Source organism: Calidris pugnax, unplaced genomic scaffold (assembly GCF_001431845.1).
Source record: "Calidris pugnax isolate Ruff unplaced genomic scaffold, ASM143184v1 scaffold20, whole genome shotgun sequence".
Classification (NCBI taxonomy): Eukaryota; Metazoa; Chordata; class Aves; order Charadriiformes; family Scolopacidae; genus Calidris; species Calidris pugnax.
In genome coordinates, this window is record NW_015094510.1 from 22,922,579 (window position 1) to 22,936,066 (window position 13,488).

Here is a 13,488-nt window from a genome sequence, read left to right on the forward strand (position 1 = left end):
AGGCACTGCTCTTCCTTTGTGCATCTCTCAAAGCAAACATGTATCTTATCTCCAGCTCCTTTAAGAAGTGGTGCATGTCAGGGCTTTGCCTTCAGTGTGTTCCCCTGGGTCAAGGAAGCCAAGACCAGAGATGAAATTCAGAGCTATTTGGGATTCCACCCTATGGTAGATTTCGGAGCATATAACCAATATCACTTCAGAAACTCCCATCTTAGTGGCAGACCCAGCAGGTGCATCTCTGGAATATAAATCCGGACTGAGTGACTAAGTCATGGAGGCAACTCCGCAGTGCAAGCACCATAAGACATCCCAGGCTGCTGGGTGGAGAGCAGACGTGTTGTCAGGTAATGCAGGGTGCGTCTTCTGGAGCGTATGGGGCTTATCATATCCAGGGCCACCAGTCAGCAGGTTACCTGCAGGACAACCATCTGGGTGGGAGGTGGGGCAGGCTGGAGGCAGGACGTGTTGTCATCTCCTGCACTCTGGAGGCCTGTTGTTTCAGATCAGCTTAGAGATACTCAGGGGAGCACCTCGTAGAGGCTCAAAGAAGTTACAGTTCTTTTGCTACTTGAAAGTCAGGCTGTTTTCGTGCCCCATGGCTAAGTTTAAGTATCCAAAATCTTAGAGCTGCTCCTCAGTTAGCAGCTGTCAGTAACATGGGTGTGTACAGAGGGAGCCCTTGAAGGAGAAGCTGAAGTGAGGGAAAGCCACCTGTTCTGTGTTTGTACTGCCATAAACTTGCTGTCATTTGTGTGCCTGTGCTCAGCAGCAGGTGGAACGAGTAGATTATTTCCCCCTTCTGTGTCCTTAGTCTCCTTGGCTCCATGTTTCCGATGCCTCGAATAATTTATGCTATGGCAGAAGATGGACTTCTCTTTAATTTTTTGGCTAAAGTCAATGAGAAGAGAAAAACTCCAATAATTGCAACAGTGACATCGGGGGCCATTGCAGGTAAGATCCAAAGACTTGCATGAGTGTGTGGAAAGGAGACATAAGCTCAACCTAAGGGTAGTTAAGTCTGCCTGACTCCAGCCCACTGATTAATCGGATGTATAGCACAGCATGACATCCCAGGGGGTGTCCTGGGTTTCCAGGCCATGCTCTGGAGGGGCTGGGTGAGCATGAGTAGCTTGCTGTGTGCCTGTCCCTCTTTTCTCAGAGCTCATTGCTGCCATCCTGTCTCATGCCAAGTATTGCCTTCATCCTCTCCCTGGGCGCTCTGCTGGCCTTAAAAATAATTAACCCCCTGCAAGGTGGCAGCCAGTGGTGCCCCAGCATCCTTGTGGCTGTTGGCCTAGCTTGGCTGAAGATGCCACACTGCCTGTGGATAGCAGCTCAGCAGAAGGCACCAGAGCAGCCGGAGACAGGCAGATGGCCCCTGTGGCACCAGCATTTGTTAATCAGTTAGTCACAGCTGGCAGCCATCCTGTTCTCCCCTCCCCTTTTCCGGCCCCCAGGAATATGGGAATTAAACCTCCCAGACAGTAAAGACAAGAGGCTTACCCTCTTCTTGCAGCCACCCCTTTCCTTGTGATGCCTAGCAAAGAGGAGGGCCTTGTTGCTTCCTCTTTACCTTCTGCTGCAAACGCAGGGTGAGCTGTTGGTACAAGAACACGTCACCTTTGGTGGGGAGTTGCTGCTGAACTGCCACCATGGGCTCTGAGCTCCTGTGAAAGGGCTCAGCTACTGCCGCTGATACCCACAGAACCTTCTCGCAGAATCACGTGGGGTTGGAAGGGACCTCTGGAGATCATCTAGTCCAACCCCCCTGCCAAAGCAGGTCCACCTAGAGCAGGTTGCACAGGAACTTTTCCAGCCGGGTTTTGAATATCTCCAGAGAAGGAGACTCTACCACCTCCCTGAGCAGCCTATTCCAGTGCTCTGCCACCCTCAAGGTAAAGAAGTTCCTCCTCATGTTTAGGTAGAACTTCTTGTACTCCAGTGTGTGCCCATTTCCTCTTGTCCTATCCCTGGGCACCACTGAAAAAAGACCAGCCCTGTCCCCTTGACACCCACCCTTTAAGCATTTATAAACATTGATCAGATCCCCCCTCAGCCTTCTCTTCTCTAGACTAAAAAGACCCAAGTCCCTCAGCCTCTCCTCGTAAGGGAGATGCTCCAGGTCCCTAATCGCCTTTGTAGCCCTCTGCTGTACCCTCTCCAGGAGTTGCCTGTCCTTCTTGAACTGGGGAGCCCAGAACTGGACACAGTACTCCAGATGGGGTCTCACCAGGGCAGAGTAGAGGGGCAGGATAACTTCTCTTGGCCTTCTGGTTTCATTCTTCCTGATGCACTCCAGGCTGCCATTGGCCTTCTTGGCCACAAAGGCACATAGTCAGTTCATGGTCATCCTATTGTCCACCAGGACTCCTAGGTCTTTCTCCTCAGAGGTGCTCTCCAGCAGGTCAGCCCCCAACCTGTACTGGTGCATGGGGTTATTCCTCCCCAGGTGCAGCACCCTACACTTGCCTTTATTGAAGTACATCAGGTTCTTCTGCCTAACTCTCCAGCCTGTCCAGGTCTCTCTGTGTGGCCGCACAGCCCTCTGGTGTGTCAGCCACCCTTCCCAGTTTTGTATTGTCAGCAAACTCGCTGAGGGTACTCTCCATCCCCTCATCCAGGTCATTGATGAATATATTGAGGAGAACTGGCCTTCTGGTTTCATTCTTCCTGATGCACTCCAGGCTGCCATTGGCCTTCTTGGCCACAAAGGCACATAGTCAGTTCATGGTCATCCTATTGTCCACCAGGACTCCTAGGTCTTTCTCCTCAGAGGTGCTCTCCAGCAGGTCAGCCCCCAACCTGTACTGGTGCATGGGGTTATTCCTCCCCAGGTGCAGCACCCTACACTTGCCTTTATTGAAGTACATCAGGTTCTTCTGCCTAACTCTCCAGCCTGTCCAGGTCTCTCTGTGTGGCCGCACAGCCCTCTGGTGTGTCAGCCACCCTTCCCAGTTTTGTATTGTCAGCAAACTCGCTGAGGGTACTCTCCATCCCCTCATCCAGGTCATTGATGAATATATTGAGGAGAACTGGACCCAGTACTGACCCCTGGGGGACTCCACTTGTTACAGACCTCCAGCTACATTCTGTGCCCCTAATAACAACCCTCTGAGCTCTGTCTTTCAGCCAGTTTTCAATCCACCTCGCTGTCCATTCCTCTAATCCACACTTCCTAAGCTTAGCTTTGAGGATGCTGTGGGAGACTGTGTCAAAAGCCTTGCTGAAATCAAGGTAGACAACATCCACCACCCTCCCCTTATTTATCCAACCAGTCATGCCATCATAGAAGGCTATCAGGTTAGTCAGACATGACTTCCCCTTGGTGAATCCATGTTGACTACTTCTGATAGCTTTTTTTTTCTTTATCCTCCATATGCTTTGAGATGACGCCCAGAATGAGTCATTCCATCATCTTTCCAGGGATGGAGGTGAGGCTGACAGCTTCTCACAGCTTTTATCTTCCTCTTCAGGTGGTCTGGGGTCCAGACTGGGGAAAAAAGAGCCAAATAAAATAAAAGTTTGGTTTTTTGTTTTTTTTTTAAAGCAAGCTTTTCAGTCCCTTCAGGCGTCCTCAGAGTGGTCTGTAGTGCCTAGGACCAAAGGACACACAAAGCTCCAGGGGTAGTGTTTGGCAGCTGAGCTTAAGGTTTGGGTTGGTTGTGGGGCTCCAGGTGGAGCTTTGAGCCCAGGCTGGGCCAGGCTTGGCTCTGAGATCCCTGAACTGTCACACAACTGGTGGCTTCATCTGAATGTATGACTGTGGCATCTGTCCTCTGTTTACTTGCTTCTCCTTTTGAAGGCCTTGATATAAAGGTCTGTACCACCAGGGGTTGCCTGGTGAGGGTGTGTAAGCATCCCTAAAGCATGGCAGTCTGTACCTTTTTCTGGAAACCCTCATGACAAGGCACGCTAACTCAAGATGCACTCCTTGATGCTTGGTCCCGTCACATGCACAAGCCTGCTTTTGCCCCAGCTGAGCTGAGACACTGGAGTGAGGTGCTCTCTGTCCTCCATGCCCTTCTAGCTACCTCTAGGAGATAACTGTGGCTTTAAGGGTGCTGCAGCTGCACTGGGGGACTCCAGCAGTGAGGCTGTGGCTTAAACATTTTCTCATTGCTGGTAGTTGGGTGAACATACCCATATGAGACAAAGATGCTGGTGTTTACTAATAGCAAATGGTTCCTCTGGTTCCAGCTAGTGAGTCTGTGCTGGGACGGCCCATGAGGCTTGGGGTGTTCACATGCCAAGGCATAGAATCATAGAATGGCTACAGTTGGAAGGGACCTTGAAGATCGAGTTCTAACCTCTCTGCCACAGGCAGGGACGCCTCCCACTAGACCAGGTTGCTCAAAGCCCCATCCTTGTTCAGCCTTGAACACCTCCAGGGATGGGGCATCCACAACTTCTCTAGACAACGTGTTCCAGTGTCTCACCACCCTCACGGTAAAGAAATTCTTCCTGATATCTCATCTAAATCTCCCATCTTCCAGTTTAAAACCGTTACCCCGCGTCCTATCGCTCCACTCCCTAATAAAATCCCTCCCCATCTTTCCTGTAGGCCCTGTCTCTCCCCATGTCAGGACAGCTTGAGCTTCCCTGCCAAGACCTGAGCAACAGTCACTCATGTGCTGCATTGTCATTAATGCTCCTGAGATGTGCATGTTCTGCCATATTACTGATTTTTCTTCTCTTTCTTGCCTTCCTCTCCTCCAACAGCTGCTATGGCCTTTCTATTCGACTTGAAAGACCTTGTGGATCTCATGTCCATTGGGACCCTCCTGGCTTACTCCTTGGTGGCAGCCTGCGTGTTGGTACTGAGGTATGGACGCAGAAACAGATGTACCACAGATGTGGATGTACCAATGCAGACAGAAATCCATACAGCAATAAAATGCTCTCACAGTTTTCATGGACTCAGTAAAACTGCTGACATCTCCAGCTATAAGCACGTGAAGAACTGCTTTCTTTAAGTTCGTGGGGGATTGTGCTAGTTGGATCTGCAAAGGTGTTCTCTGAACTTAGTTAATCCTTGGTTCATGCCACTCCTGCTGAGGTCAGCCCTGAATTCTGTGGGAGATATGCCAATGGGTAGGGATGAGAAATGAGTGTTACTGGATGCCTGCGTTGTCATCAGTCTTGTTCCCACCAAGGATACAGTTTCAGGTTGTCTTACTTTTGAAAGTGTGTGTATGTCTTTTAGAAGTGCTGAGCTTCCACAGCTTCCTTAACCTAAGCTGGAAGTTGAGTGTTTTCATTGTTTGGCACCTCATGGACAACAGCTCTCAACCTGTGAGGACTGTATTTTGAAGATTGTGTCACTGAAAAATACCTTTGTGTTCAATGACTTATTCAAAGTCTGGTGGAGCTTTTTTACCTGCTTGCAGCACAAGCGTTGAACTAATAGTGCCGTTGTGTCATAGTGTTGCTCTTTGCCTGTGCTGTCCACCCTGTCCCTTGAAAATTCGTGATGATTTTCCTTGCCCTTCTTACTTTTCCTCTGATTTCCCAGTCCCCTCTTCTCCATACAGCTGTAAATGGCTTCCTAATTTATTTTTGCAAGCTGCTGTACCCACTGTATGGCATTTTCCCCATCATAGGTTTGCAGAGCTGACAGCCTGGCTTGTAGCAGCCCAGACACCTGGTTTGGCTGCCCCATTGGCTGCTTAATGAAGTAGCAGCTGAATTGTTTCCAAAGCTGTAAGGTCCTGCCACTAATACCCTGCTGTGGCTGGAACCAAGGTTTTCACTGCATTTCTCAATTTGCAGTGTTTCACAAATGCCTTCTTTGCAAACACATCCCCACAGGAGCTGTTTTAAGGTGGCTTTCAAAATGGCCCTTTAGTCAGGCTTATGGCTGTGAGTCAAGGACAAAGCCTTCTGTAGAACAGAGCTGAGATTGGAAAAGTGGTTTTTTTCTGTATAGATCCACATGGTTGTGCATAAGGGCCTGCTTGAATGAGGTGCATGTCCATACATGCAAGAGAAATAATCACCATTTTTTGTTCACCTCTTCCCTCCCTGTATGGCAGCAGACAAACTAGCAGAAGAGATGGGGATGGAGGCGGATGGGGCGCCAAGAATGTCACTGTGGGTTGTGATCAGCAGCTGCTGGGGTGTGATACCTGCTGAGCTGTTAGCTCAGCCACCTTCATGCCAAAACACAAGAGCTAAACTGCTACACATAATCCAACAGCCCGGGTGTGACTGTCTGCCCCCCTTCCGCTGCTTTCTGTGGTCCTCACTGCTGTCACTCAGTTATCTTTTGGTGACACGGATGATAGGCTGTATGGAAGAGCACTGTTCAACACTGACATTACAATCAAGCTGTAGGTGATAGTAGCCAACCATATTTGCTCATGTGATGACAACGTTATTCCTTGGATTTCCCTGTGCCTTTTCTGGTGCTATAGTGATCTGAGGAGCAGCCGTGGCTATCTGTGTGGCATTTAAATGGCTTTGCACCAAACCAATATGCTCTTTGTTTCGTTTCCCTTTTCCCAGGTATCAGCCAGAGCAGCCCAATTTGGCATACCAGATGGCTAGGACAACAGAGGAGACGGATAACAACGAGTCTGTGAGCACCAGTGAGTCGCAGGCTGGATTTCTGCCAGAGGAAGAGGAGAAATGTTCCCTCAGAGCCATACTGTGTCCCCCAAATTCAGAACCTTCCAAATTCTCTGGCTCGGTGGTGAACATCTCAACCTTCATCATTGGTAAGCACTGGGCAGTGAGCCAGCAGGTGAGTCCTTGTACTCACCGTGGTGGGAAATCTCACCTCCTGGCTCTTATAATGGCCAAGATAACTGAAGATCTACAGATCAAATTTATGTCTTGAAAATAAATCCACAGGTGTGTGTGTGAAGGGGGGGTGTATAGGCGGAAGGGCATATCTCTTGCATTTCACTTTTTCATGTGTTGCTGTTTTATTGGCCGGGCTTTTAGATTCTGCTTTGCTTGCTTGTGGTTTGGGGTTTTTTTTTTCCTGTTACTAAGAAAAGAATCAGTAAGTCTTCCGTATCTGTTCACAGGTTTCCTTATCGTGGGTGGCTGTATCCTCTCTACCCTTGAGCCAAGCACTCTGATAAAGGCCCTATGGATTATTGCTGCCATCCTTGTTCTTGTTGTCAGCTTCATTATATTTAAACAGCCTGAAAGCAAAACCAAGCTCTCCTTTAAGGTGGGTGTCCTGAGAGGTGTAGCTAGAAAAGAGCTGCTTGGGAGGTGGTTGGAGGAGGAAGAGCATGTTGCCTGTATCAGAAGGGGGGACTTGGCCAAATGGACGTGCAGAGAATATGGGCATGATGAGAACTTCTCCATGCAGGGCTGCCAATTGAGCTGATGGTTTGAGCTCTCCAGCTAGCGTGGCTGTAACCTCTTGTAGTCTCTGCTCATTGCCTAAAGGGATGTCCTACCAGAGCTCAGCTCAGCCCAGCCTCCGAGTGTGGTTTCCTCTTGGGCTCTAACCTCAAATGTCAGCGTAGCTGCTTTGCTGCAAAGTGCAGCACGGCAGAAGGACTGTGCCAAGCCTGTTGCCCAGCAGTGCCCCGTGGGCAGAAGTGGATTTGGCACAGAATGAGAGGCTGAAAGGGTTAGGTAGCTGAGAGGTTGGAGGAGGGAAGCAAGAGTGGAATGCCACATGTCATCAGGCCAGAGGAGGAATCAGGGGACTTTGAAGGATATGTAAATGGTGCTGGAATCTAGCAGAAGCTGAGAGGGTGGAACCTGGTGCAGAGATGTGGCCGGAAGGGAAGGGCAGGACAGTGCTTCTGAAAGCAGATGGTTATAGGATATGGACGAGACAGAGACCGGAGGAAAATGGGGTGGTTTTGAAAGGCTGTTTCAGACTGTGGATACAGGAGGAGAGAGAACCCAAGAGGCAAGCTTGTGTGTGCAAATCAAAGGGTTACTCGCTAAAAGGCTCTAAGAAAGTGCACTTCCATGTCTCATTTAGTCCCTGTGGAGACTAAGAGATGACCATTCTCTCTAACAGCCTTAAGTACGAAGAACTCTGTCGTTTTCCTGCCCTGTCCAATCACATGATCCTTTCTACATCAAACAAACACTGGAGTGTGAAGGTTTTTTCCCCCCAGTATAATCTTGCAAGTCATGTTTTGTCATATTGATTTCAGGATATTTCCCCAATTTATTAAATTGCTTTTGGATTCTAATCCCGTCCTCCAAACTGCTCTCATTTTGACTGCTCTCCAATTACAGTTTTTCACTAAATTCTCTAATTTTAATAATTTAACCCAACCAGAGTTGCCCAGTTGACACACTTGCAGTGTTTGCAGCTCATCTTGGGGTTATGGTCTCGGAAGTGGAAACTAAATGAGCAGGAAGCTTTGAAATTGTCATATAGACTGTATTTTCTGAGCTTGCTTCTGAGGAGATCTCTTTGCCTTACACTCAGTATATTTTACCTCCTTTTTTTTCCCCCTCAGCCACTGCCCTGTCTGAGGGGAAAAAAAAAACCTAGATCTGTTCTCTGCTAAATCTGTAATGGCTGTTCCATGATTTTTCTCCAAAGTCTCTGGGAATCCAAGGCTGAGTGGTTTGTTCCCCAGTTGTTTTTCTGTATTTCTTTTTAATAGGTAATTTGTCTCCCTTCTGTAGTCTTTAGAAACCTTACCGACCTACCCAGAGCTCTCAGAGATGCCTATTAATAGTTCAGAGATCACTTCTGCAATCTCTGGGTAAATAACTCACTCCTCTGGGGAAATCTCATTTTCCCTACTGACTTGAGAAAGCCTAATTTAGAAAAATATTCTTCTTCCGATTTCTAATTTGTGTGTTCATCCCATTTCTTTAATGATGTAAACAGCTGCTCACCATAAATATTTTTTCTGGTGAAGCTTAAATGAAGAAAGGCTTACAACATTTCATCCTTCTTCTTTTTTGTAAATGTCCTTTTTCCTTAGGAGTGAAGTTCACTTTCCCCTTAGTTTCACCATATTCACAAACTTATTGTTAGAATTTGCTCTTTCTGATTTTGTCTTTACATGTCTGTGCAATTTCTTTCTATTCTGATTTTTGCATTTTGGCTTTACTGTCTCATTCTTCTTTGTTTCTCAGATCATTAAGGTATTCTTGGTACAGCTGCACTCCTCTCACAATATTTTCCTGGGTTTTTATCTGCTCTGGGACAATTTGCTCTATATTGCTTAATTACCTTGGTACCTGCTGGATGAAGTCCTCAGGTCACTTCTCTGGCATTCCCCGAACCTTCTACTCCTGGCCTTCAGGAGGTGCCTGTCAGGATGCACTCCTTGGTTTTTCCCTCTTCCTCTTTCCCCCCACAAGTGTTTAGTATTGCTGCTAAAATTTGCCTCTTGCCTCCTTCCAGACCCCAAAACAAGGACAGCCATTCTTAAAACAGGTGAACATCCCTCTCCTTTGTTTTGGTCTGACCTTGCCTTTTCTCAGCTCTGGCAGTTGAATGGTTGGTAACAGCCATCACGTCCCCTTTACAAAGGAATGCAAAGTTCTTGCCTGCTCATTGATCTGCCCTGTGCATGTAACGAATGTACCCCTCTTTCTTCTTCAGGTACCCTTTTTGCCTTTTCTTCCTGTTGTGAGTATTTTTGTGAATGTTTACCTCATGATGCAGCTAGACAAAGGCACGTGGATACGGTTTGCAGTCTGGATGACCATAGGTGAGTTGGAGAGGGTAAAAAATTGCGTGTGTTCAAAGCTACTAAATTGTGTTAACTGTAAGTCTATTGTAGTATTCCAGGGACGGGTTCTTGCGCTCTCATCATCCTTCCCTGACCTCGGTGACTTAACTGAAGCCATTTAGGCAGTGTGTCTCAAGCCTTGTTTTAAAATCCAAGGGTCAGGAAGACTTTGTGAGGACAAGGCCTTTGTAGGGCCACAAGGATGATCAGGGGGATGGAGCACCTCTGCTATGAGAACAGGCTGAGGGAGCTGGGGTTGTTCAGCCTGGAGAAGAGGAGGCTCCGGGGAGACCTAATAGCAGCCTTCCAGTACCTGAAGGGAGCCTACAGGAAGGCTGGGGAGAACCTGTTTAGAAAGGCCTGTAGTGACAGGACGAGGGGCAATGGCTTCTAGCTGGAGGGGAACAGATTTAGATTGGAGATTAGGAGAGGGTTCTTTACTGTGAGGGTAGTGGAGCACTGAAACAGGTTGCCCAGGGAGGTGGTTGAGGCCCCATCCCTGGAGATATTCAAGGTGAGGCCTAACAAGGCCCTGGGCAACCTGGTCTAGTTGGGGGTGTCCCTGCTGACTGCGGGGAGGTCGGACTAGATGACCTTTGGAGGTCTGGACAATTCTATGATTCTGTGATTCTATAAAACAGCAACACACGAACCATCTTACGGGTCTTGTTGCCAACAAGAAACCATGCAGTGTTTCTTGTTGGCTGGCCTTGAGCTGGCAGTCCAGGTGGTGGGGCTTGCATTTCTGGAGCTGAAGGAGCCAAACTGCATCCCAAGGTGCTCCCAGGAGCCACGAGGAGAAGGCTGAATTGCCTGAAATGCCCAGGGAGTTTGTTATGATGAAAACAAGTAAGAGGAGCATCAGTTTTGGATGTATTTTAGTGAGATAGAGGCTGTAGGCACACAGATGCGGAGAGAAAGCTCTCTGCAGAACAGACTGGGACAAACTCACTGAAAAGCATGAGAAGCTTATCCTGTAATCAGCATCCCCCTTTTGGGGCCTGGATAGATTGTCTTTTAAAGACTGATGCCCATGATAATGGCTTCTTTTTCTAAAGAAGGCAGTGGCTGTCTGCTGAAAGCCTGCTCTCGGGATGGCTGGACTTATCCCTGGTGTATGGGTGTGAGTAGGGGTTTCTGTTCCCTTCCAGAGCTAACGGTGCCCTCTTCCCCTTGGCTTCCACAGGCTTTATCATCTACTTTGCCTACGGAATACGGCACAGCGTGGAAGCCACCTACACGGCCTCAGCAGAGGCGGAGAGAAGCACGGAGGCCGGGTCGGGCAGCTGTAAATGACGGCGTGTTGGGCTCACGGGCAACTGGGGGACGGCTGCAGGGAAGGAGGCCTTACGGTGGGGATCCTGCACCAGGCTCCTTCTGGTCCATCCGTAACGCAGGAATAAGGAAGCCCAACGTGGGACTCCCCGGCTCTGTTGCTGCAGCTTGCAGTTTGCTTTGTAGCACAGTTAAAAGGGATCACAAGGAAAAAAGCCACACCTCCAGCATACTCCCAGCGACACTGTCAGCTACTCTGGGGCTATGCGCTTCCTTTCCTCCCTCTTTTTTTTTTTTCTTTTTTTTTTTTTTTTTTTTTTTTCCCCTCTTGGTGGTCCAGTGTGTAGAAAGAAAACTGCTTCTGTGTGCCAGTTAACCTTAAATGCTGCTATGAAACCAGGCCTCACAAAGGTCTTTCTTTCAGTAGCCCCAGGAATTACCTCCCCACAGACACTCTACCTGGTTGTACATGGAGCAGGTTTTGCAGTGCTACTGTCAGGCTTAGACCAGATCTGTCCTTCACCCGTTGTGAGCTGTACCCCACCTGTACGCACAAAAAGAGGCTTCTGCCAAGTACCAGCTTCCACCTGGTTAAAAAAGCACCTGCAAGGCTTGCATTCTTTAAAGTATCAGGTCTCAATAGTTCTTCTTGTATTTACCTTTTTTTTTTTTTAACTTCATACTCATATGCTTTAAAGCACACCGCTGCTGTGAAGTGCTGGGAGGGTTTGTGGGTGCTGCTTGTTGAGTGTCATTTGCCAGCGTGCAGGTAACACCATCAGATGTTGCTGCTGATGATAGGCTCAGCAGAGGAACTGCCAGCTTTCACCGTAAAATTCTTTATTGCAAGTACTTGAATGGCTTGAATAGAACGGGTGTCTCCAAAGAGCCATCCTACCTCTTTGCCTCAGAAATCACTGGTGATGTAGCTGTGGAAATCGCTGGTGGGGTGGGGTGGCTAGCAGAAGGGAGTGATCCTCTAACAACAAGCAGGGCCCTATTTTTGATCTCTCCACATCAGTTTTGTGTGCTGGATGTGTGGTATCAGCAAAGGGTTTGGCTGTGAGACTTTGGTTTGTTGTTGATGGGTGGAACGTGTTTCTGCCCTGGGAACGGGAAGCATCGGAGGATTCTCAGGGGCTTGAACTTCATCTGTGGGCAGTGCCTGGTGTCTGCCCTCTGCCCGGGGAAGGGCTGTGGGGGTGTGCAGGGGCTCCTCAGTTGCAACAGAGTGTGCAGCCCAGAAAATATCACTAAGATCTGGGGCCTGGCTTCCTGAGAAGAGTTTTCCCTTTGGGGCTGGAGATCATCTCTAGACCCTGGCTGTCATGAAAGGTGGGAGATTCAGAGCTGAGACCAGGGTCTGTGTTTGGTTGGCTATTGCAGGTGGACCCTTGGTTTTGCTGTAAGACGAGGTTTCTTTTTTTTTTAATTCTCTCTAGTAGCTTTCCCAAGCCAAAGTCACTACCCAAAAAAAGGCTTGCTAAGGCATTGGGAAGGTGGGCTGTGCCCATGTATGCCACTGATCTAAATTCACACTTCAGCTTGTATTGAAAAACAAATCATAGAATCATGGAATGGTTGGGTTGGAAGGGACCTTTGAAGATCATCTAGTCCAGCCTCGCTGCCATGGGCAGGGACATCTTTCATTAGATTAGCCTTGTCCAACCTGACCTTAAATGCTCCTAAGACAGGACGTGTCAAATAGATGCTGCAGAAATCTCCTCTCCTGACCTGAGTGGATGCTCCCTTAAGTGTCCTCCAGGCTACCGCTTCTGAACACTCCACAATCTTTAATCTGTTTGTCAGCATGGCTCTCACTGACAAAGGGATAGACTCTTTTCCCTGTCGTTCAGTTGGAGAACTGAAGAACAGACCCCTACATGTTGCGACCAGGGTCTCACTGGGCATCTGGTGCAGCAGAAAGGGGAACCAGACTATCTGGATTGCACAGCTGGACCGTGGACCATCTCTCACAGGTGTCCAAGAGAGACTTTATAGCCTTTCTGCCCACTGAGGAGTTTTAATCTTGGCCTCCTTCTTGTACCCTGGGAGGCTCTTCTTGCCTCTTACCACCTGACAAGCCTTTGCTCCTTGTGCATGTACAGACTCACTCAAGCAGGGAGAGAAGGGTATCGAAATCAAAAGCCAGTAGGTTGAGGTCTATTCTGTTTAAACACGGGTAAGCTCTACATGCTCCATGGCCCCCCAGGAAGCCCTGAAGATGTGGTGGCAGGGGGAGAAGGCGTGAACTCAGAGGGGAGCAAAGTTTCCTGTTGTACTGAAAATGTAGGGATGTTTTCCCTACCTTGGGTACCAGCTTCTGAGCAATTAAGACATTTGGCAATGACTATTTTGGGGTGAATTCTGACTGGAAGTGTGTTTCCAAAGAGAATTATTTAAAAATATGCAGATTTCTTGGCTGTATGTAACTTTTTTTAAAAATATATAAATGTTAACTTATTTTTGTTGTCTGCTTAGGGGTCTATTCTGGTATTTATATTCTGTAACTTTGTTTCGGCTTTTGTGGCATATA

At 48.2% G+C, this 13,488-nt stretch overlaps 1 protein-coding gene across 2 annotated transcripts in view; it reads left to right on the forward strand.

Moving 5' to 3' along the window:
• SLC7A1 (solute carrier family 7 (cationic amino acid transporter, y+ system), member 1) overlaps positions 1-11,234 on the forward strand; it is a 43,887-nt gene extending 32,653 nt beyond the window's left edge. For both annotated transcript variants that reach the window (XM_014966110.1, XM_014966111.1), the window contains 6 exons: positions 812-951; positions 4,720-4,822; positions 6,505-6,716; positions 7,032-7,180; positions 9,548-9,656; positions 10,864-11,234. In XM_014966110.1, coding sequence (XP_014821596.1) covers positions 812-951; positions 4,720-4,822; positions 6,505-6,716; positions 7,032-7,180; positions 9,548-9,656; positions 10,864-10,973 — 823 coding nt within the window. In that variant the 3' untranslated portion in view covers positions 10,974-11,234. The remainder of the gene's footprint in view (positions 1-811; positions 952-4,719; positions 4,823-6,504; positions 6,717-7,031; positions 7,181-9,547; positions 9,657-10,863) is intronic.
• The last annotated feature ends 2,254 nt before the right edge of the window (positions 11,235-13,488 follow it).